The sequence below is a fragment of the Bos mutus genome, chromosome 20 (genome assembly GCF_027580195.1).
Source record: "Bos mutus isolate GX-2022 chromosome 20, NWIPB_WYAK_1.1, whole genome shotgun sequence".
NCBI classification, from domain to species: Eukaryota; Metazoa; Chordata; class Mammalia; order Artiodactyla; family Bovidae; genus Bos; species Bos mutus.
In genome coordinates, this window is record NC_091636.1 from 18,134,777 (window position 1) to 18,149,920 (window position 15,144).

General features: G+C 40.1%; 1 protein-coding gene across 6 annotated transcripts in view; it reads right to left on the reverse strand.

Moving 5' to 3' along the window:
• Window positions 1-15,144, reverse strand: part of PDE4D (phosphodiesterase 4D) — an 810,773-nt gene that overhangs the window by 201,995 nt on the left and 593,634 nt on the right. For 5 of the 6 annotated variants that reach the window (XM_005889048.3, XM_070357505.1, XM_005889049.3 and 2 more), the window contains exons 3-4: window positions 11,172-11,208; window positions 574-647 (exon numbers count right to left, since the gene is read on the reverse strand). In XM_005889048.3, coding sequence (XP_005889110.1) covers window positions 574-647; window positions 11,172-11,208 — 111 coding nt within the window. Of the gene's footprint in view, window positions 1-573; window positions 648-11,171; window positions 11,209-11,326; window positions 11,574-15,144 lie in introns of those variants that run through there. The other variant, XM_070357506.1, reaches the window with a different exon arrangement.

Below are 15,144 nucleotides of genomic sequence, written 5' to 3' on the forward strand. Positions count from 1 at the left end.
CGGGAGACTGGGGTTCAATCCCTGGGTCAGGAAGATCCCCTGGAGAAGGGAATAGCAACCCATTCCAGTATTCTTGCCTGGAGAATCCCATGGACAGAGGAGCCTGGAGGGCTGCAGTCCACAGGGTTGCAAGGAGTCAGACACAACTGAGAGACTAACACACACGCCTGTGATATGAGGCTTCCCCAAGTAATGGTTGTGCTAGAATTGAGAGGATGCCTTTGGGTTAACTTCAAGTCTTGATGACATTATTTGTCAATGGTTAATTTATGAAGTAAGCCCAAACTATAAAGTTACCCTGTGTGTGACAAGGCAGAGGACTGATCATGCCAGGTGATCTCTGACAGATGGAATCACCATATTTATTTGTCATCCTGATTCATTTCTGATATGAGAACCATCACTCCAAAGTATTTATAGTAAATTAACAGGACTTCATATGACTTAGTGTAAATGGTTAGACACCACAGCAATGATTCAGAGAAATCTAATATATTGCCTTGAGCTCAAGCAAACTGAGAAAACACTATTTAAAAGATTGGCTGGGAGGTGGGGGTAAAAAGAATAACTTACTTGCTAGGTGCTCGGTCTTGCAAATTAGTCAATGCAGCAAAGTTGTTTCGTACAGTTCTCAGGCTGGCCAAGACCTACAAGAAAAAAGGATTACTTAAACTTCTTGAAATAAGGCCCTCTTTGATGCAATATGAAATGGTTTGGTGATTTTTAAAAACAGTTTGCTAAGGGAAAGTTTAATATCGCTTGCAACTTAGCTTCATATAGTACTGAAGAATCTCCTAGCACCTAGTGAAGGTGACATGGATCTATTTGAAATCCGGAGAGGCCAGACTTAGGGATTTTCCAGATATTTGTCCACACTGTCTATGAATATGGTGACATTAGCAGCAGTTTTCATAGTATTGCTGGATTCCCCAGTCAGTAAAACAGTATCCCAGGAAATATATATAGAGGGCTGCTGTTGCATCTTATATAAATTTGAAATCACATCATGTAAAATATTAAAGTCTCACTTTAGGTAAAAAATGTAAAACAAAATTATCCTCAGTATCTTCACCAAGAATGCTACAGTCTTGAAGTCAGCAAACTAAGTATACTTTAAATTGTTTTCTCACCTTTACCATATAGCTATTCTAGTAAACAGAGATTCTCTTCTTCATTAAGGTTATCTGAATCATGAATTATAAGGTCTCAAGCAAAATGAGACTGCTCTGGATGCATACAGCGTCTGGCCCACAGAAGATCCTCAAGACAAATTTGTTGAATAAATGAGTACATGGACACGAACATATACACATACCAAGGGATCCCACTGTCTCTAATAACTCTTCCTTTTTCTACTTGTAGTGAAACTATAAAGTGGCAAAAGAATCTAAAGACCAGGAGACAGAAGTGACAAGAGTACTGTATCTCCATCTACCCCCCTCACTTTCTCCTAGAATGGACAAGTCTCCCCAGGGTGGAGTCTATATTAGACTCCTATATTATGGGTCTATGCTGCTGCTGCTGCTGCTAAGTCACTTCAGTCGTGTCTGACTCTGTGCAACCCCATAGACGGCAGCCCACCAGGCTCCGCTGTCCCTGGGATTCTCCAGGCAAGAACACTGGAGTGGGTTGCCATTTCCTTCTCCAATGCATGAAAGTGAAAAGTGAAAGTGAAGCCGCTCAGTCGTGTCCGACTCTTAGCGACCCCATGGACTGCAGCCCACCAAGCTCCTCTGTCCATGAGATTTTCCAGGCAAGAGTACTGGAGTGGGTTGCCATTACCCTATATTATGGGTCTATATTAGACCCTATATTATGGGTCATCTGGGTGACAACCAGCATGTTTATCTAGAATATATATTTCAGATGTCTCATTAGGTACCACATAACAACCCAGGTTGCCTGGCTCTCTTACATAGTCAATGTGTGAACTTATAAAATTCTACCGTCTCTTTGACCCTAAGTTTCTCATCTGTAAACCAGTATAGTAACATCTGGACTTCCCTGATGGCTCAGATGGTAAAGAGCCTACCTGCAATGCAGGAGACCCATGCTTGATCCCTGGATTAGGAAGATCCCCTGGAGAAGGGAATGACAACCCACTCCAATATTCCTGCCTGGAGAATTCCATGGGCAGAGGAGCCTGGAGAGCTACAATCCATGGCATTGCGAAGAGTCTGACATGACTGAGTGACCAACAGGTTTTAGTAACATCTGGGCTTTCCAGGTGGCTCAGTGGGTAAAGAACCTGCCTGCAATGCAGGCAACACAGGCGATATGGGTTTGATTCCTGGGCTGGGAAGATCCGCTGGAAGAGGGCATATCAACCCACTCCAGTATTCTTGCCTGGAGAATTCCATGGACAGAGGAGCCTGGTGGATACAGTTCATGGATTGCAGAGTTGGATATGACTGAAGCAACTGAGTACACACGCATGCATAGTAACATCTACCTCACAGGGTTGCCGTTAAAATGAAGTGACATGGCAGGTTAGGTGCCAAGAACAATGCTTGGCAAGCAGAAGGCACTCAGTGACTATTAGCCCACTATGGCAACAGTCTATGTAATGATTTGGTGTGTGCATAGGAAACTTACTTAAGACCCATCACTGACAATACACTGTGGGGGTGAAGTTTTTATAATTGCTCCAACAGTTCCAGAACTGTTTCCAGAATTTTGTCATTTGGCACTGACCTAGACTAAAGTCAGTCTAAATTTTAAGACAAAAATATCTCAGATATTTTTGAAACTGGCATTAATTCTTGTAAGTCACTGGGAAACTGTTTATGCCCTGGGAGAGTGACTTCCCAGGTGGCTCAGTGGTAAAGAATCTGCAGCACTGCCAATGAAGGAGACTTAGGAGATGAGGTTCGATCCCTGGGTCAGGAAGACCCCCTGGAGAAGGAAATGGCAACCCACTCCAGTATTCTTGCCGGGAAAATCCCATGGACAGAGAGGCTTGGCCGGCTACAGTCCATGACGTCCCAGAGTTGGACACGGGTGAGCATGCACAGGGAGTGACCTACAGCATCAGGATTTAATGATGTTTCCTAAGGTGCCAATCACGATGAACTCAGTCACTGGAAAAATCTGGCTCACTATTGCATATCAACAACTCACAGTGCTGAAAGGTCATGCTGCCTATGACGAAGTACTCAAATAGCCAACTGCTGACATCAAACCATGATGTCTTTTATTAGGCATGAAATCTTGAATGATGCAGAAAGAATTCTGACAAATGATCCACTGTCATTAAACCATGCGGGCTAAATTTATGCTTTAAGAATTGAATATCAAATACACTAATTCAGCATTTTGAATAAGATTATTATACCCCCCTCCGGTTGATCCTTGTTCTAGGCAAAATGTTGACTTCAGAATTCTGAGAACTTCATTTTTAATAAGTTACATTAAGTACACTGCATCTGACAGCTGGACAAATAGAAATAGTATCACAGGTAATTCATGTTCTATGCTCACTTGAAAGCAAGCATTACTTCATGAAAGACATACTCCACTTGTTTTTCTGTGTAAAGGTTTCTGCCTTCGTTATAATAAAGATATTAAATTAGATAAATTTATTGGTTTTTAATTTAAATTTAATTTTTAAATTTTGTATTTATTTTTGCATAATCTGTATCTTCACATGGTACAAAGTTTAAACAAAAGTCAACTGTCTCCTTCTCAATAACAAAGATAAAAATCAAAATTATTATTCCTGAGAGAAGGCAGACAGATGGGCTCTGGGAGGGATACTCAGGGCATTAAAATATTGGCACTGTTCTAGTTCTTAAACTGCTGGTTTTTATTCTTGTATTTCGGAAAGTCACTAGATGATTTCTCTTATATGGGTGAAATATTTCAAAATAAAAAGTGAAGAAAGAAATTTCCCTTTTAGCTCCCCCCCCCCAATCAGCTGCCTGTCCCCTCTCCTCACTGACTTTATTTTTAATTTATTTTTTGATTAGAGTATAATTGCTTTACAATGTTGTGCTAGTTTCTGCTGTACAACAAGGTGAATCAGCTCTAAGTATACATATACCCCCTCCTTGTTCAGCCTCCTCCCACCTCCCCATTCCACCCACCTAGGTCATTACAGAACATGAGCTGAGCTCCCTATGCTATACATCAGCTTCTCACTAGCTATTTATATTATACACGGTAGGGTATATATGTCATTTGTTGACTTCTAGATTGTCTCCTAAATTTCAGTTTTACAAACACTGCCAGTAAATAACCTGTAGCTATATCATTCCCCATGGGTGCAAGTATTACATTATTTTTCTTGTAGTAAGACAAATAGCAGGGCAGACAGTAGGGCAGAAAGCAAAGAACTAAAGAGCCTCTTGATGAAAGTGAAAGAGAGTGAAAAAGTTGGCTTAAAACTCAACATTCAGAAAACTAAGATCATGGCATCTAGTTGCATCACTTCATGGCAAATAGATGGGGAAACAGTGGAAACAGTGACAGCCTTTATTATTGGGGGCTCCAAATTCATTGCAGATGGTGACTGCAGCCATGAAATTAAAGATGCTTGCTCCTTGGAAGAAAAGCTATGACCAATCTAGACAGCATATTAAAAAGCAAAGACATTACTTTGCCAACAAAGGTCCATCTAGTCAAAGCTACGGTTTTTCCAGTAGTCATGTATGGATGTGAGAGCTGGGCTATAAAGAAAGCTGAGCGCTGAAGAATTGATGCTTTTGAACTGTGGTGTTGGAGAAGACTCTTGAGAGTCCCTCGGACAGCAGAGAGATCCAACCGGTCCATCCTAAAGGAAATCAGTCCTGAATATTCATTGGAAGGACTGATGCTGAAGCTGAAACTCCAATACTTTGGCCACCTGATGTGAAGAACTGACTGATTTGAAAAGACACTGATGCTGGGAAAGATTGAAGGTGGGAGGAGAAGGGCAACGACAGAGGATGAGATGGTTGGATGGCATCACCGACTTGATGGACGTGAGTTTGAGTAAACTCTGGGAGTTGGTGATGCACAAGGAAGCCTGGCTTGCTGCAGTCCGTGGAGTCGCAGAGTTAGACACAACTGAGCAACTGAACTGAACTGAACTGAACTGAGGGCAAATAACATTTCATAATGTTATATTAAGCATTAACTATTATCTTCTGCATCATGACATTTATGATAGCAGCGGAAGTATAAATAGAAGTGCCAATCAAATGTTACAAGGGGTGTTGCCCTGGGCCAAGTTCAGTGATCCTGGGTGACACAACCCAAAGGCACTGTGTTAGACTTCGTGGTTTCTCACTGGCATTGGAGAACATAAAGAGTGAAGCATCTGCTACTGCAGGTTGTAGGGGAAGAACCAGAAACAGTTTCACACAAGCCCCTGAGTTAGGGTTTAATTATTCACTTTTGTTACAGAGCAGCTCTCATGCCCCTTGAATTCAAACCTTTAAGCGCTGTAGTCAGAGCTCTAACACTCTGATAGTTTTCATCAGTCTTTAACGATTACTAACCAAAAGGTCCCTGAGGTTTTTCTCCCATATTAACAGCTCAACGGTTACAAAATTAGGGTCATTTCTTTTTCTTCTGCCCCTCCAAGCAAAAACATAATAATTCAAGGTCAAAATACATTGGGAAAGAGGAGAACATTTTAGAAAAGATAATTAGGACACTGATATGGAAATTTTTGCACACAGTTGTATTGGCCTGTAAGAGGGATCAAATGTTATTTACACACATTAATCTAAGACTTTCTTGGGGTTTTTTTCTTTGGCTGCAGCACACAGCATGAAATATCTTAGTTCCCTGGCCCCTGCTCCCTGTGTTCCCTGCAGGAGAAGGGAAAAGTCTTAACCACTGGACTGCTGGGAGAAGTCCCCTTTCTTAGGTATTTCTCAACATTTATTAACCAAAAAGAGTCCCTGAAAATGGCAGACAAATGTGGATTTCATTAAAAAATTAAACATCTGAACGTATTCACATAAAAGGAACGTGTACTTCTATATTAATAGTTTCTGGAAAAGACTTAAAGAGGAGATTGCTTTAAAAAAAAAAGGGCAATGACAGGCCTGTTAAAAACTCATGCTTAATAAAATAACAACCAAGAAGTAAATAGCTTTGAGGATGTTTTCATTTCGGATACACGTTAAGCCACTAGATGGCATTAAAACATAGACCATGAGTTGCCACAGGCCTTAGATCGGGTGGGGCGGAGGGGCTGAGGAGGGAGAAAGAACTCTTTGTCTTGGTTTTGCTTCCAGAAAAAATAGTGGAGCCAAATTGTGATTATTTACAAGATAGAAAGGTCATTTTGGCAGAAAATCTCTTTCCAAGTTATGTTTGGTTAAACTATATGAGCTTGCTGTCTTTGTATGCCAGCAAAGGTTGAATATTGATAATTTCATATAGTTCAACCCCAAAAGTATTTAGATTCCTAGAACATGCTACTGAAATTTATTTTAATGAAGGATAAAAAACCCAACAGGTAGACGCAACTGAAATCTGATGATTTTCTTCTTTCTTAGAGAAAGAAATAAGGAGATCCTATTGGATTCAATGACAAGACCACAAGATTGCTATTTCTGGGTGAAATGAGGAAAAGACATACAGAGGCATTTAAAAAAATCAACAATGTCCCATTACCACGGGATAGTAATGTTTTACAAGGTTAATAACCACCACGTTTTTCCTAAAATTACCCTAGGTGCTATAATTTCAGTAAGAGTAAAGGTGAAATGACTTGGCTGTTCCTACTCTGTACTTTTAAATCAAGTATATCTCGCTCCATCTGAATGATGTGAGGGTGGGGGATACAAGATAATATCTGGATATTTTCTGTCCTTTGTTGAACTAAAGATTCCACTTCTTTGAATACTGCACACTTCCAGGGGAGGATTCTGATTGACTAAGAATTTTACATGGCGGTCATTCATGATGTGATACAAATAACGGAAAAGGTGGAGCCAGAGACAACTGATTACAAAGCAGGGTTCCCTGTACTGCATCAGTGTTGTGCCTCCTTGGAGTTCCTTGGCCCCTCAAGATCTCTGGCCAAATTGAGACTTCACCCTTGGGAGGAAAAGGTCAGCTGCTAAGTGGCATCAGGTGACATGACACCATTCCTATCAACACTTACTCTAAGGGAATACCCAAACCCAAAGATTTCAGCATAAGCACAGGAGAATATTTCAAATGTAAAACAACAAAATATTTAGAGCTGTTATCTTCCTGGGGAGCAAAAAGATTCTGAACTTACGGGGGGAACATAAGAAACTAGAAGTGGAAACGTGTTTAGATTGGACACCAGCAAGAATTTCTAACCCTGACAGTGTTACAGACTTGGGAACCGAATATGGAGGGGGAGTGGAGGATCTTTGCTGAAGGTTATGTCTATGCTCAATGCTTTAGGTTCAGCTCTGTCAATCAAAGTGGAATATGACCTTGCACATCTTCCCAATTTCTCTCATAACCTAAGATTTTATTCTCTTCGCTTCACAGGAAACTGTGGCTGGGGAACCACAGGGAGGGATCCTTTCATGTTTTGGAGATGAAGGCAAAGCATGAAGAAATGAGTTCTCAAGAAGAGGCAGATAATGAGATGGGCTTGGAAGGAGCCACTGAGCAGCTGAGACAGCAGGAGGCCCATTTTAAAGAATTATGAGAAGGAAGCCTAGTGTGCTGTAGTTTATGGGATAGAAAGAGTAGGACACAACTTAGTGACTGAACAACGACAACATTACACACAGGAAAATAAACTGAGAGGGGCAGAAAGTAAAATGTCAATCTTTTAGGGTTAAGAATTATAGGAACTTTTCTTCTTCTTCCTTTTGCTCATATTTATTTTTTCTATGCCGAAGGTTTTATTTTGAAAGTAGTATGGCTTTTTTCATTGGAATAATCTAGTGTGAAATTAGCAATCCCAAAGCATGTTGGGAATGATGGGAATTTTTTGGCCTATTTCAACACTTCCCTGGATAACCTATTAATGTCTACAGTCTTCTCTGTCTATTGGTGAAAGCCAACTATCGTATAGTTGACCGATGATATTGGTTTCAACTCAAGTGACAAAAACATCTTACCATTTAAGCATCATAATATTTAGCATTAAATGGTGAATACTCCAGCCTATACTAAAACTTTGAGAAGGGACTTCCCTGTAGTTCAGATGGTAAAGAATCTGTCTGCAGTGCAGGAGATCCAGGTTTGATCCCTGGGTCGAAAAGCAGAATGGCAACCCACTCCAGTATTCTTGCTCGGAGAATCCCATGGACTGAGGAGCCTGGCGGGCTACAGTTCATGGGGTCGCAAAGAGCTGGACATGACTGAGCAAGAAACACATACATACATAGAGTTTTTTAGATTATATACTCTAGTAAAAGGCCATTTGTGAAAGCTGTGATGAAGCCACTTAAGAATCTGCAGCCTTGGGGCAATAACTACCTTCCATAAGGTGATATGAGTCATTAAGCTAATCATAAACTTTCCTAAGTAGATTCCAAGAATCTATATATGATTCAGGCATCATATATACCCACAAATTATACAGAGTGTTTTTTATTCTAAGATCCAATTTCAAGGGTATTATTAGTAAGTACACATCCTAGTTAAACAGTTCATTGACACAGACTAAGTGATATTTTACATAATATATTTCTCAGTATATCAATTATAATACTTTACAGAAAATGTCTGATATGTAAAAGACTAGATATCCTTAAAATTGAAGAGTGTTAATGGCAAGGTTCAAGTTGAAATTTATCTATCAATTAGTGGGAGACTAACACATATTACTTGATATAAGATATACAGATTACTTTTTTTCACATTTTACTACATATTTAAGTGTATTTTTCTTACAACAACACCTAGAGATTTTAGTTAGAAGAATAGTGACCTAAATATACTCAGGTTGGAATGATTGTTTTTACATTTGATGATGGTTATTTATATATTATTTTACCTGATTTACTCTGTTACTGAGCTTTAGATATAAAGTTATGGGTTCTTGACAGCTATCAATTAAAAGTCCTTAGCTTTGTATGATTTTATTATCACAAAATATGATGAAACGCGATTGTAAATTTTTTTAACATAGAAATATAATTATTGGAAAGAACTAATGACCTCCAGCAAACTTTTAAGCAAATGAGACATTAAACTTCCAAAAGGGGTGGTGGTGGTATTCTTCTATTTTTAATAGCCTGCATTAATAAAAAATATCACTACATACTTTGCTATTTATGGACTCCTTAAATCTTGATCTAAATTATAGCAATTAAAAACTTCAGGAAATTTGGGATTTCCCTTGTGGGTCAGTGGTAAAGATTCTTCCTGCCAGTGCAGGAGATGCAGGTTCTATCCCTGGGCTAGGAAGATCCTACGTGCTGCAGAGGGGCTCTCAGTAACAAGAGAAACCACTGAAGTGAGAAACCCTCACTCTGCAACTAAAGCGTAGCCCCTGATCACCACAACCAGAGAAAAGTCTGCACAGCAACGAAGACCCAGCATAGCACCAAACAAATAAATATAAATTCAAAAAAAGTCAGGAAATTTGAAAAAGTGTTAGAAACATATATGATTCTGCTACCCAAACACTGCCATTATTCATTTTTAAAAACAATACCTATTATGAAATTTTGGAGATCAAAGAACCCTTGCTGATAACAACACAAAATTCACTAAGTATTTTATTTTCTAGAAATAAGCTTGGTGTTACTTCAATCTCTTGATAATAACCTTATGAGACAAGTAGCCTTGTGTCATTTCACAGAGGAGAACAGGCTTGCCCATGCACATTCATCACAAGAGCAGGTGAAAGGCTTTGACTGGGGTCTATCTTAAACCAGCTGAGTCCCCAATTTTACCAACTGGGGAAAAAAGTCATAGAGAAGTTAGTGAGTTGCTTATGTTGCTAGCGCTAGTTGTGACGTAGCTAGCCTTGATTATGATTTTTTTAACCCTCTGGATCATTCTTATTAACAGTCAGTGTTGACTTTAAACTGGCTTTGCTCAGTCTCTCAGTCGTGTCTGACGCTGTGACCTCGTGGAGTGTAGCCTACCAGGCTCCTCTGTCCATTGGGTTCTCCAGGCAAGAATACTGGAGTGGGTTGCCATTTTCTGCTCCAAACCTGCTTCGTGCCCCAGGTTAAATCAGTTTTATCGCATTCTAGAAGGAATGATGCTAAAGCAGAAACTCCAGTACTTTGGCCACCTCATGCAAAGAGCTGACTCATTGGAAAAGACTCTGATCTTTTCCAATGAGATCTGGAAGGGATTGGGGGGATTGGGGGCAAGAGGAGAAGGGGACGACAGAGGATGAGATGGCTGGATGGCATCACAGACTCGATGGACATGAGTCTCAGTGAACTCTGGGAGTTGGTGATGGACAGGGAGGCCTGGCATGCTGCGATTCATGGGGTTGCAAAGAGTCGGACACGACTGAGCGACTGACCTGATCTGATCTGATCCCTAGTCTGCCCATACCAGTAGCTCTCAACTTTCCCTGAGAAAATACTGGGGTTTTAAAAAGTATACTGCCTGGGTCCAGATTTTTGGATTCAATTGATCAGAGGTGCAGCATGGGATAAAATCTTTCCAGGAGATTCTACTGTGTAACTAGAGTTGAGAAGCACTGGTCTATACTAAGAATATCAGGTTATCAACTACTTTATATTCCAAAATTCTTTAGATTTTTTTCACCTTCTAGTATTTCTGGGATCATGTGGTTAAAGTGTTTTCATGATTTGTATGCCTAAAAGGAACTCATAAACATAAATATGCCATTCAGTTAAATCTCTGGACAAATGCCATGTTTAAAAGAAGAGTAAATAAAGCATCAGGTTGAATTGGAATATTGAATTTCAAGCACTAATCATGTACCTAATTATACTAAATGTAATTTAACCCATGATATAGCTTTCCTCTTCTAGTGCTTATGTCAATTAAGGAAATGTGGTCCCACTTAAGTATGTCACTTGGGCAATTTGTAATTTGAAGCAAAGATACTCTCTGGGTCTATGGATTTATAAGAAACAGACCAATATGGACAAAGTTATATTCTCTAGCATTGCTTTCAGATTACTTGAGTGAACCACAGACTTTGTATCTGTACTTGTGTTAGATTTAGAATGAAGAACCAGAACTAATCCCTGCCATTAAAACTTTCTGAGGACTGAGAAACCTGTCCAGCAGCAAGCTGTGCTTACCTGTGCAAAGGGAGTCACAATCAGGTCATCTCCATGTCTGAAAAAGAAACCAAATCCCATGTTAGATGACACTGGTCACTCCAGGACCACTTTCAAGCCATATTAAATAATATGTTTCATATTCATAAATCCCCAAGGAGAATTACAGTAATTACATCCTTATTCTTTAACACATGTTCTTCTCAGTCACAAGGGTGAAGATGTGTCTTCTGGGATGTTAACCACTGACCAGTTCCCTAGGTAAAAAGAGGGGCTTCTTGATTATCAACCAAGGTCACTGACAGTTATTAAGCACACAGGATATAAAACAGTAGAAATGGAGTTCCAGCAACAGGACCTGAGTTTACTCTTGGCTGCTTATTATAGGTTACTGAGGGGCACCCAGGAAGGAGCTAGCAATGGCAGTGACTCCGGTGAGAGGTCCCTGGACCATCTAACACTGGAAGGTCCTGAGCATCACTGTGTGTGAGCCTTGGATGGGCTTGGAACTGTAGATGACACGGGGCTGCATCAGATGCTAATAAAAACCCAGTGGAACTTTTCAACTGACTCAGGTCCCAGCCGCCGTGGTTACTGGGGAATGTTACTCTGTGTGTACTGTTGCTATAGCAACCTGAGTGACACAGTGCCAGGATGCAAGGGCAAGGTGTCAGCATGACGTCTCTTGGAGGGACAAGGAGAGGCAAGGAAAGTTGCGCCAACAGTCTACTTGGAAGAAAGTGAGAAACCCAGGCCCAGAGTTCTTTCGTGGTATTTCTTAGCATGAACAGTTTGTGAGAAGGATTTCCAAAATCTCCACGGGGTATATCTTGATGTAGGTAGCTGGAGCCCTTTAATCAAAAGGGAATGGAATTATTCTACACTGAAAGCTTCAGGACATGACCCTGAGGACACTGCAGCTGAACAGTTTGCTCACTCATGAACAATTCTGGAAAGGGCTTGAGTGACCTAAAACAACACTCAGGAAATATGCTTCAGCACTAGCGGCATATGGATGACGTTAGTAAACGGATCGTTAACAATAATTAGACCAGTTGTTTTGGTCATCATCGAGTTACACAGAGATCTTCAAATTCAAAGTGTGGGAAAAATAAAGGGATAGTACACGCTTTTAAGGAAATATGTGTTATTTTGCACCCTCTTCATTTCACAATTATGTTTTTGAGGGGCATCTGCGCTTTGGAGAGATTATGGAGACAGCCAAAATTTAACTCATACAAAATCTAGATACTTTTCAAAGATACAATCTTTGCTTCCACTTTATTCAATATAATTGCCTGATTACCAAGTTTATTTCCTAAGAACTTAGCCACCTTGACAAAGGCACAGCATCATTCAAATATTAATCCCCGGAAATGTCTTTTCATTTTTCACATGAATTACACTGGATTTGAATTACTCTAAACTGAAAAGCATGTGAGGATATATAAAAACACTTAATTCTATCTTTGGTTATATTTTACTCCCAAGCACTGAAAATAATTTATTTGGAATATACAATATTTAGGGTAATTTATCAATCTTGCTTCCCTTTCTCTGTCAAAGCATAAGAGAAGTTATAGTTTTAGTGATGGAGATATTTCACTCTTTTGACTTAACTTGACCAGAAATTGTTTTTGCCAAATATCTCAAGACTGTCTCATTTTAGTCAGAGTAGATTTCTAGCATTTCAGTGGCAAATGTCCTTAATAAATAGCTAATCTTTCCTTTTCAAAATTATGTAAGGTTTAAATTATCTCTGAATATATAATGAATGTATAATTTTTAAAAATGTCTTTGTCTAAGTGTCAGTCACCTGCTCTGGTTAACATGAGCTGAACCAGTCACCCGCCTGGTCCCTGGGGCTGGGGCAGCCTCTCCCCTTCCTCAAAGACAAAGCCTGCTGAGTTCTGAGCCAGCGCTACTGGAGGCAGGGGAATGTGAGGCTCCACAGGGCACTATTGAATATTCTGTTTTTCCAGAGAGAAACGACCACAGTCAAGAACTACTCCCTATGACTTTGGCCATCCTTCTGCTACTTTTGCAGTATTTACTACAGCATTTTATTTTCTCCCCTCATTCTTTCTATAATAAGAAGCCAGCCAAATTGACAAGAAACTGAAAGGGAGAAATCAAAAAGCAAACCCTCACAGAGACTTCATTGGGATCCATCAACTATTCAAGTACTTAAATGAGGAAAAGCTTCTTGCCTTCTTAACAGATCAAGTTCAGCCAACAGCAGCACCTGAAAATAGAGCTTTGTAAACTAGTTCAAGATTGTGTGTGAAACGCACGTGCCAATGACCTTTCCACACTTTATTATAACCAACCCAGAAGGAAAAGGAGATGCAGTTAATTAGAAGAAAGTTTATACTTTATTGAGTGAAGACTTCTAATCCGACAAAGCTACAAAGCATTAGTGGCCACAAAGTACCTGCTGCTTCTGAGTATCATGCATTGCAAACTTCAGGATGACACGTGGCTGGATGAGCTAGTGCTTTGAAGAGGGGCCACGGGCTGAGGCTTACTTTCTGAATATTGTGTAAACTTTTTGATCTTCCACGCTTCCCTGTCTCTGGCTATAAAATCAGAAAGTCGTTCTCCTCTGGAGTTTGTCAATAGGATTAGGGAATTGATAAACATGCAGACAACGGTATTTTGACACCCTAGAGTCTTTCTCCATTTAGACTTGAAACTATCACCTATGCATTGTCACCCTTGATCCCCCTCTTTTAGAAACGAATTAGAGAACAAGTATGTTCTTATTTTTAATGTGTACATTAAAATGTTTCTGGGAGCCCCAAATTAAACAGTGCATAAAGATACTTCTGGGAGCCCTGTTTGACAACACCCAAGAATTAGCCACAGGAGGAACTTTCTATTCACCACTCTTTATTCCCATGTTCGCAGAAGTACAGACATAGAAAACAAACAAACACATAGTACAATATACCTGATCTTTTAAAAAGCCAATATATGCATATACCAAATATAAGACTCATATCGACTATAGAAACTTTGGAAAATACAGAAAAACCTTGAGTCACCCAAAGATAACTGTTGATAACACTTTCCTTCTGGATATGTGAGCACATGTATGTTACACAGGATTTTTACAGACATATGATTTCTTACATACTTAGAATCCCACTCTAATTCCACTTTATATCTTGTTTGTAACACTAAACCTGTTGAATCATGAAAAATTTTACATGCCTTTATACTTTTTTTTTTCATTTAGCAAAGTGTTTTATTCAAAAGCTTCTCAGCACCATCTAGCTGTCAGAAAGAATGGATGATATTCCCCTTTGTGTGCCCACCCAACTCCCAATTCCAGAGGCAGAAGTTGAACCATTTGGCCGGAGCTCCTTCTAATGATTATAATTCAGATCATCATCAGGTTTTGGTTGTTCTTTCGTTTGCTTTCTATAACCCTCTACTTAACCATGACTCAAGAAGGGTGCCCTAATATTTGAGCTCTCAAAACTGCATGCTGCCTGATAGGATCACTGTCCCTCCTAGGCAGCAGTCAATGAATTCAGTTTTTTTCAAAGTAATTCTACGTGCCTCCAACAGCCAGGAATGGGAGGTTGATCAAAACTGACATGATTGTGTCCAATTGTTTTGAACCACGGGAAATGCCTTTATGCTTTTAAATGGGGCTTCCCCGATGGCTAGGAGACATGGGTTCGAGCCCTGAGTCAGGAAGATCCCTGGAGGAGGAAATGACAACCCACTTCAGTATTCTTGCCTGAAAAATCCCATGGACAGGGTACCCTGGCGGACTACGGTCTAAGAAGGTCACAAGGAGTCAGGCACAACTGCGTGACTAAGCACACATACTTTTTAAATGGGCTTTCCAGGTGGCTCAGTGGTAAAGAATCTGACTCCCAATACGGGAGATGCAGGAGATCCCCTGGAAGAGGAAATGGCAACCCATTCCAGCATACTTGCCTGGGAAATCCCATGGACAGAGGAGCCTGGTGGGCTACAG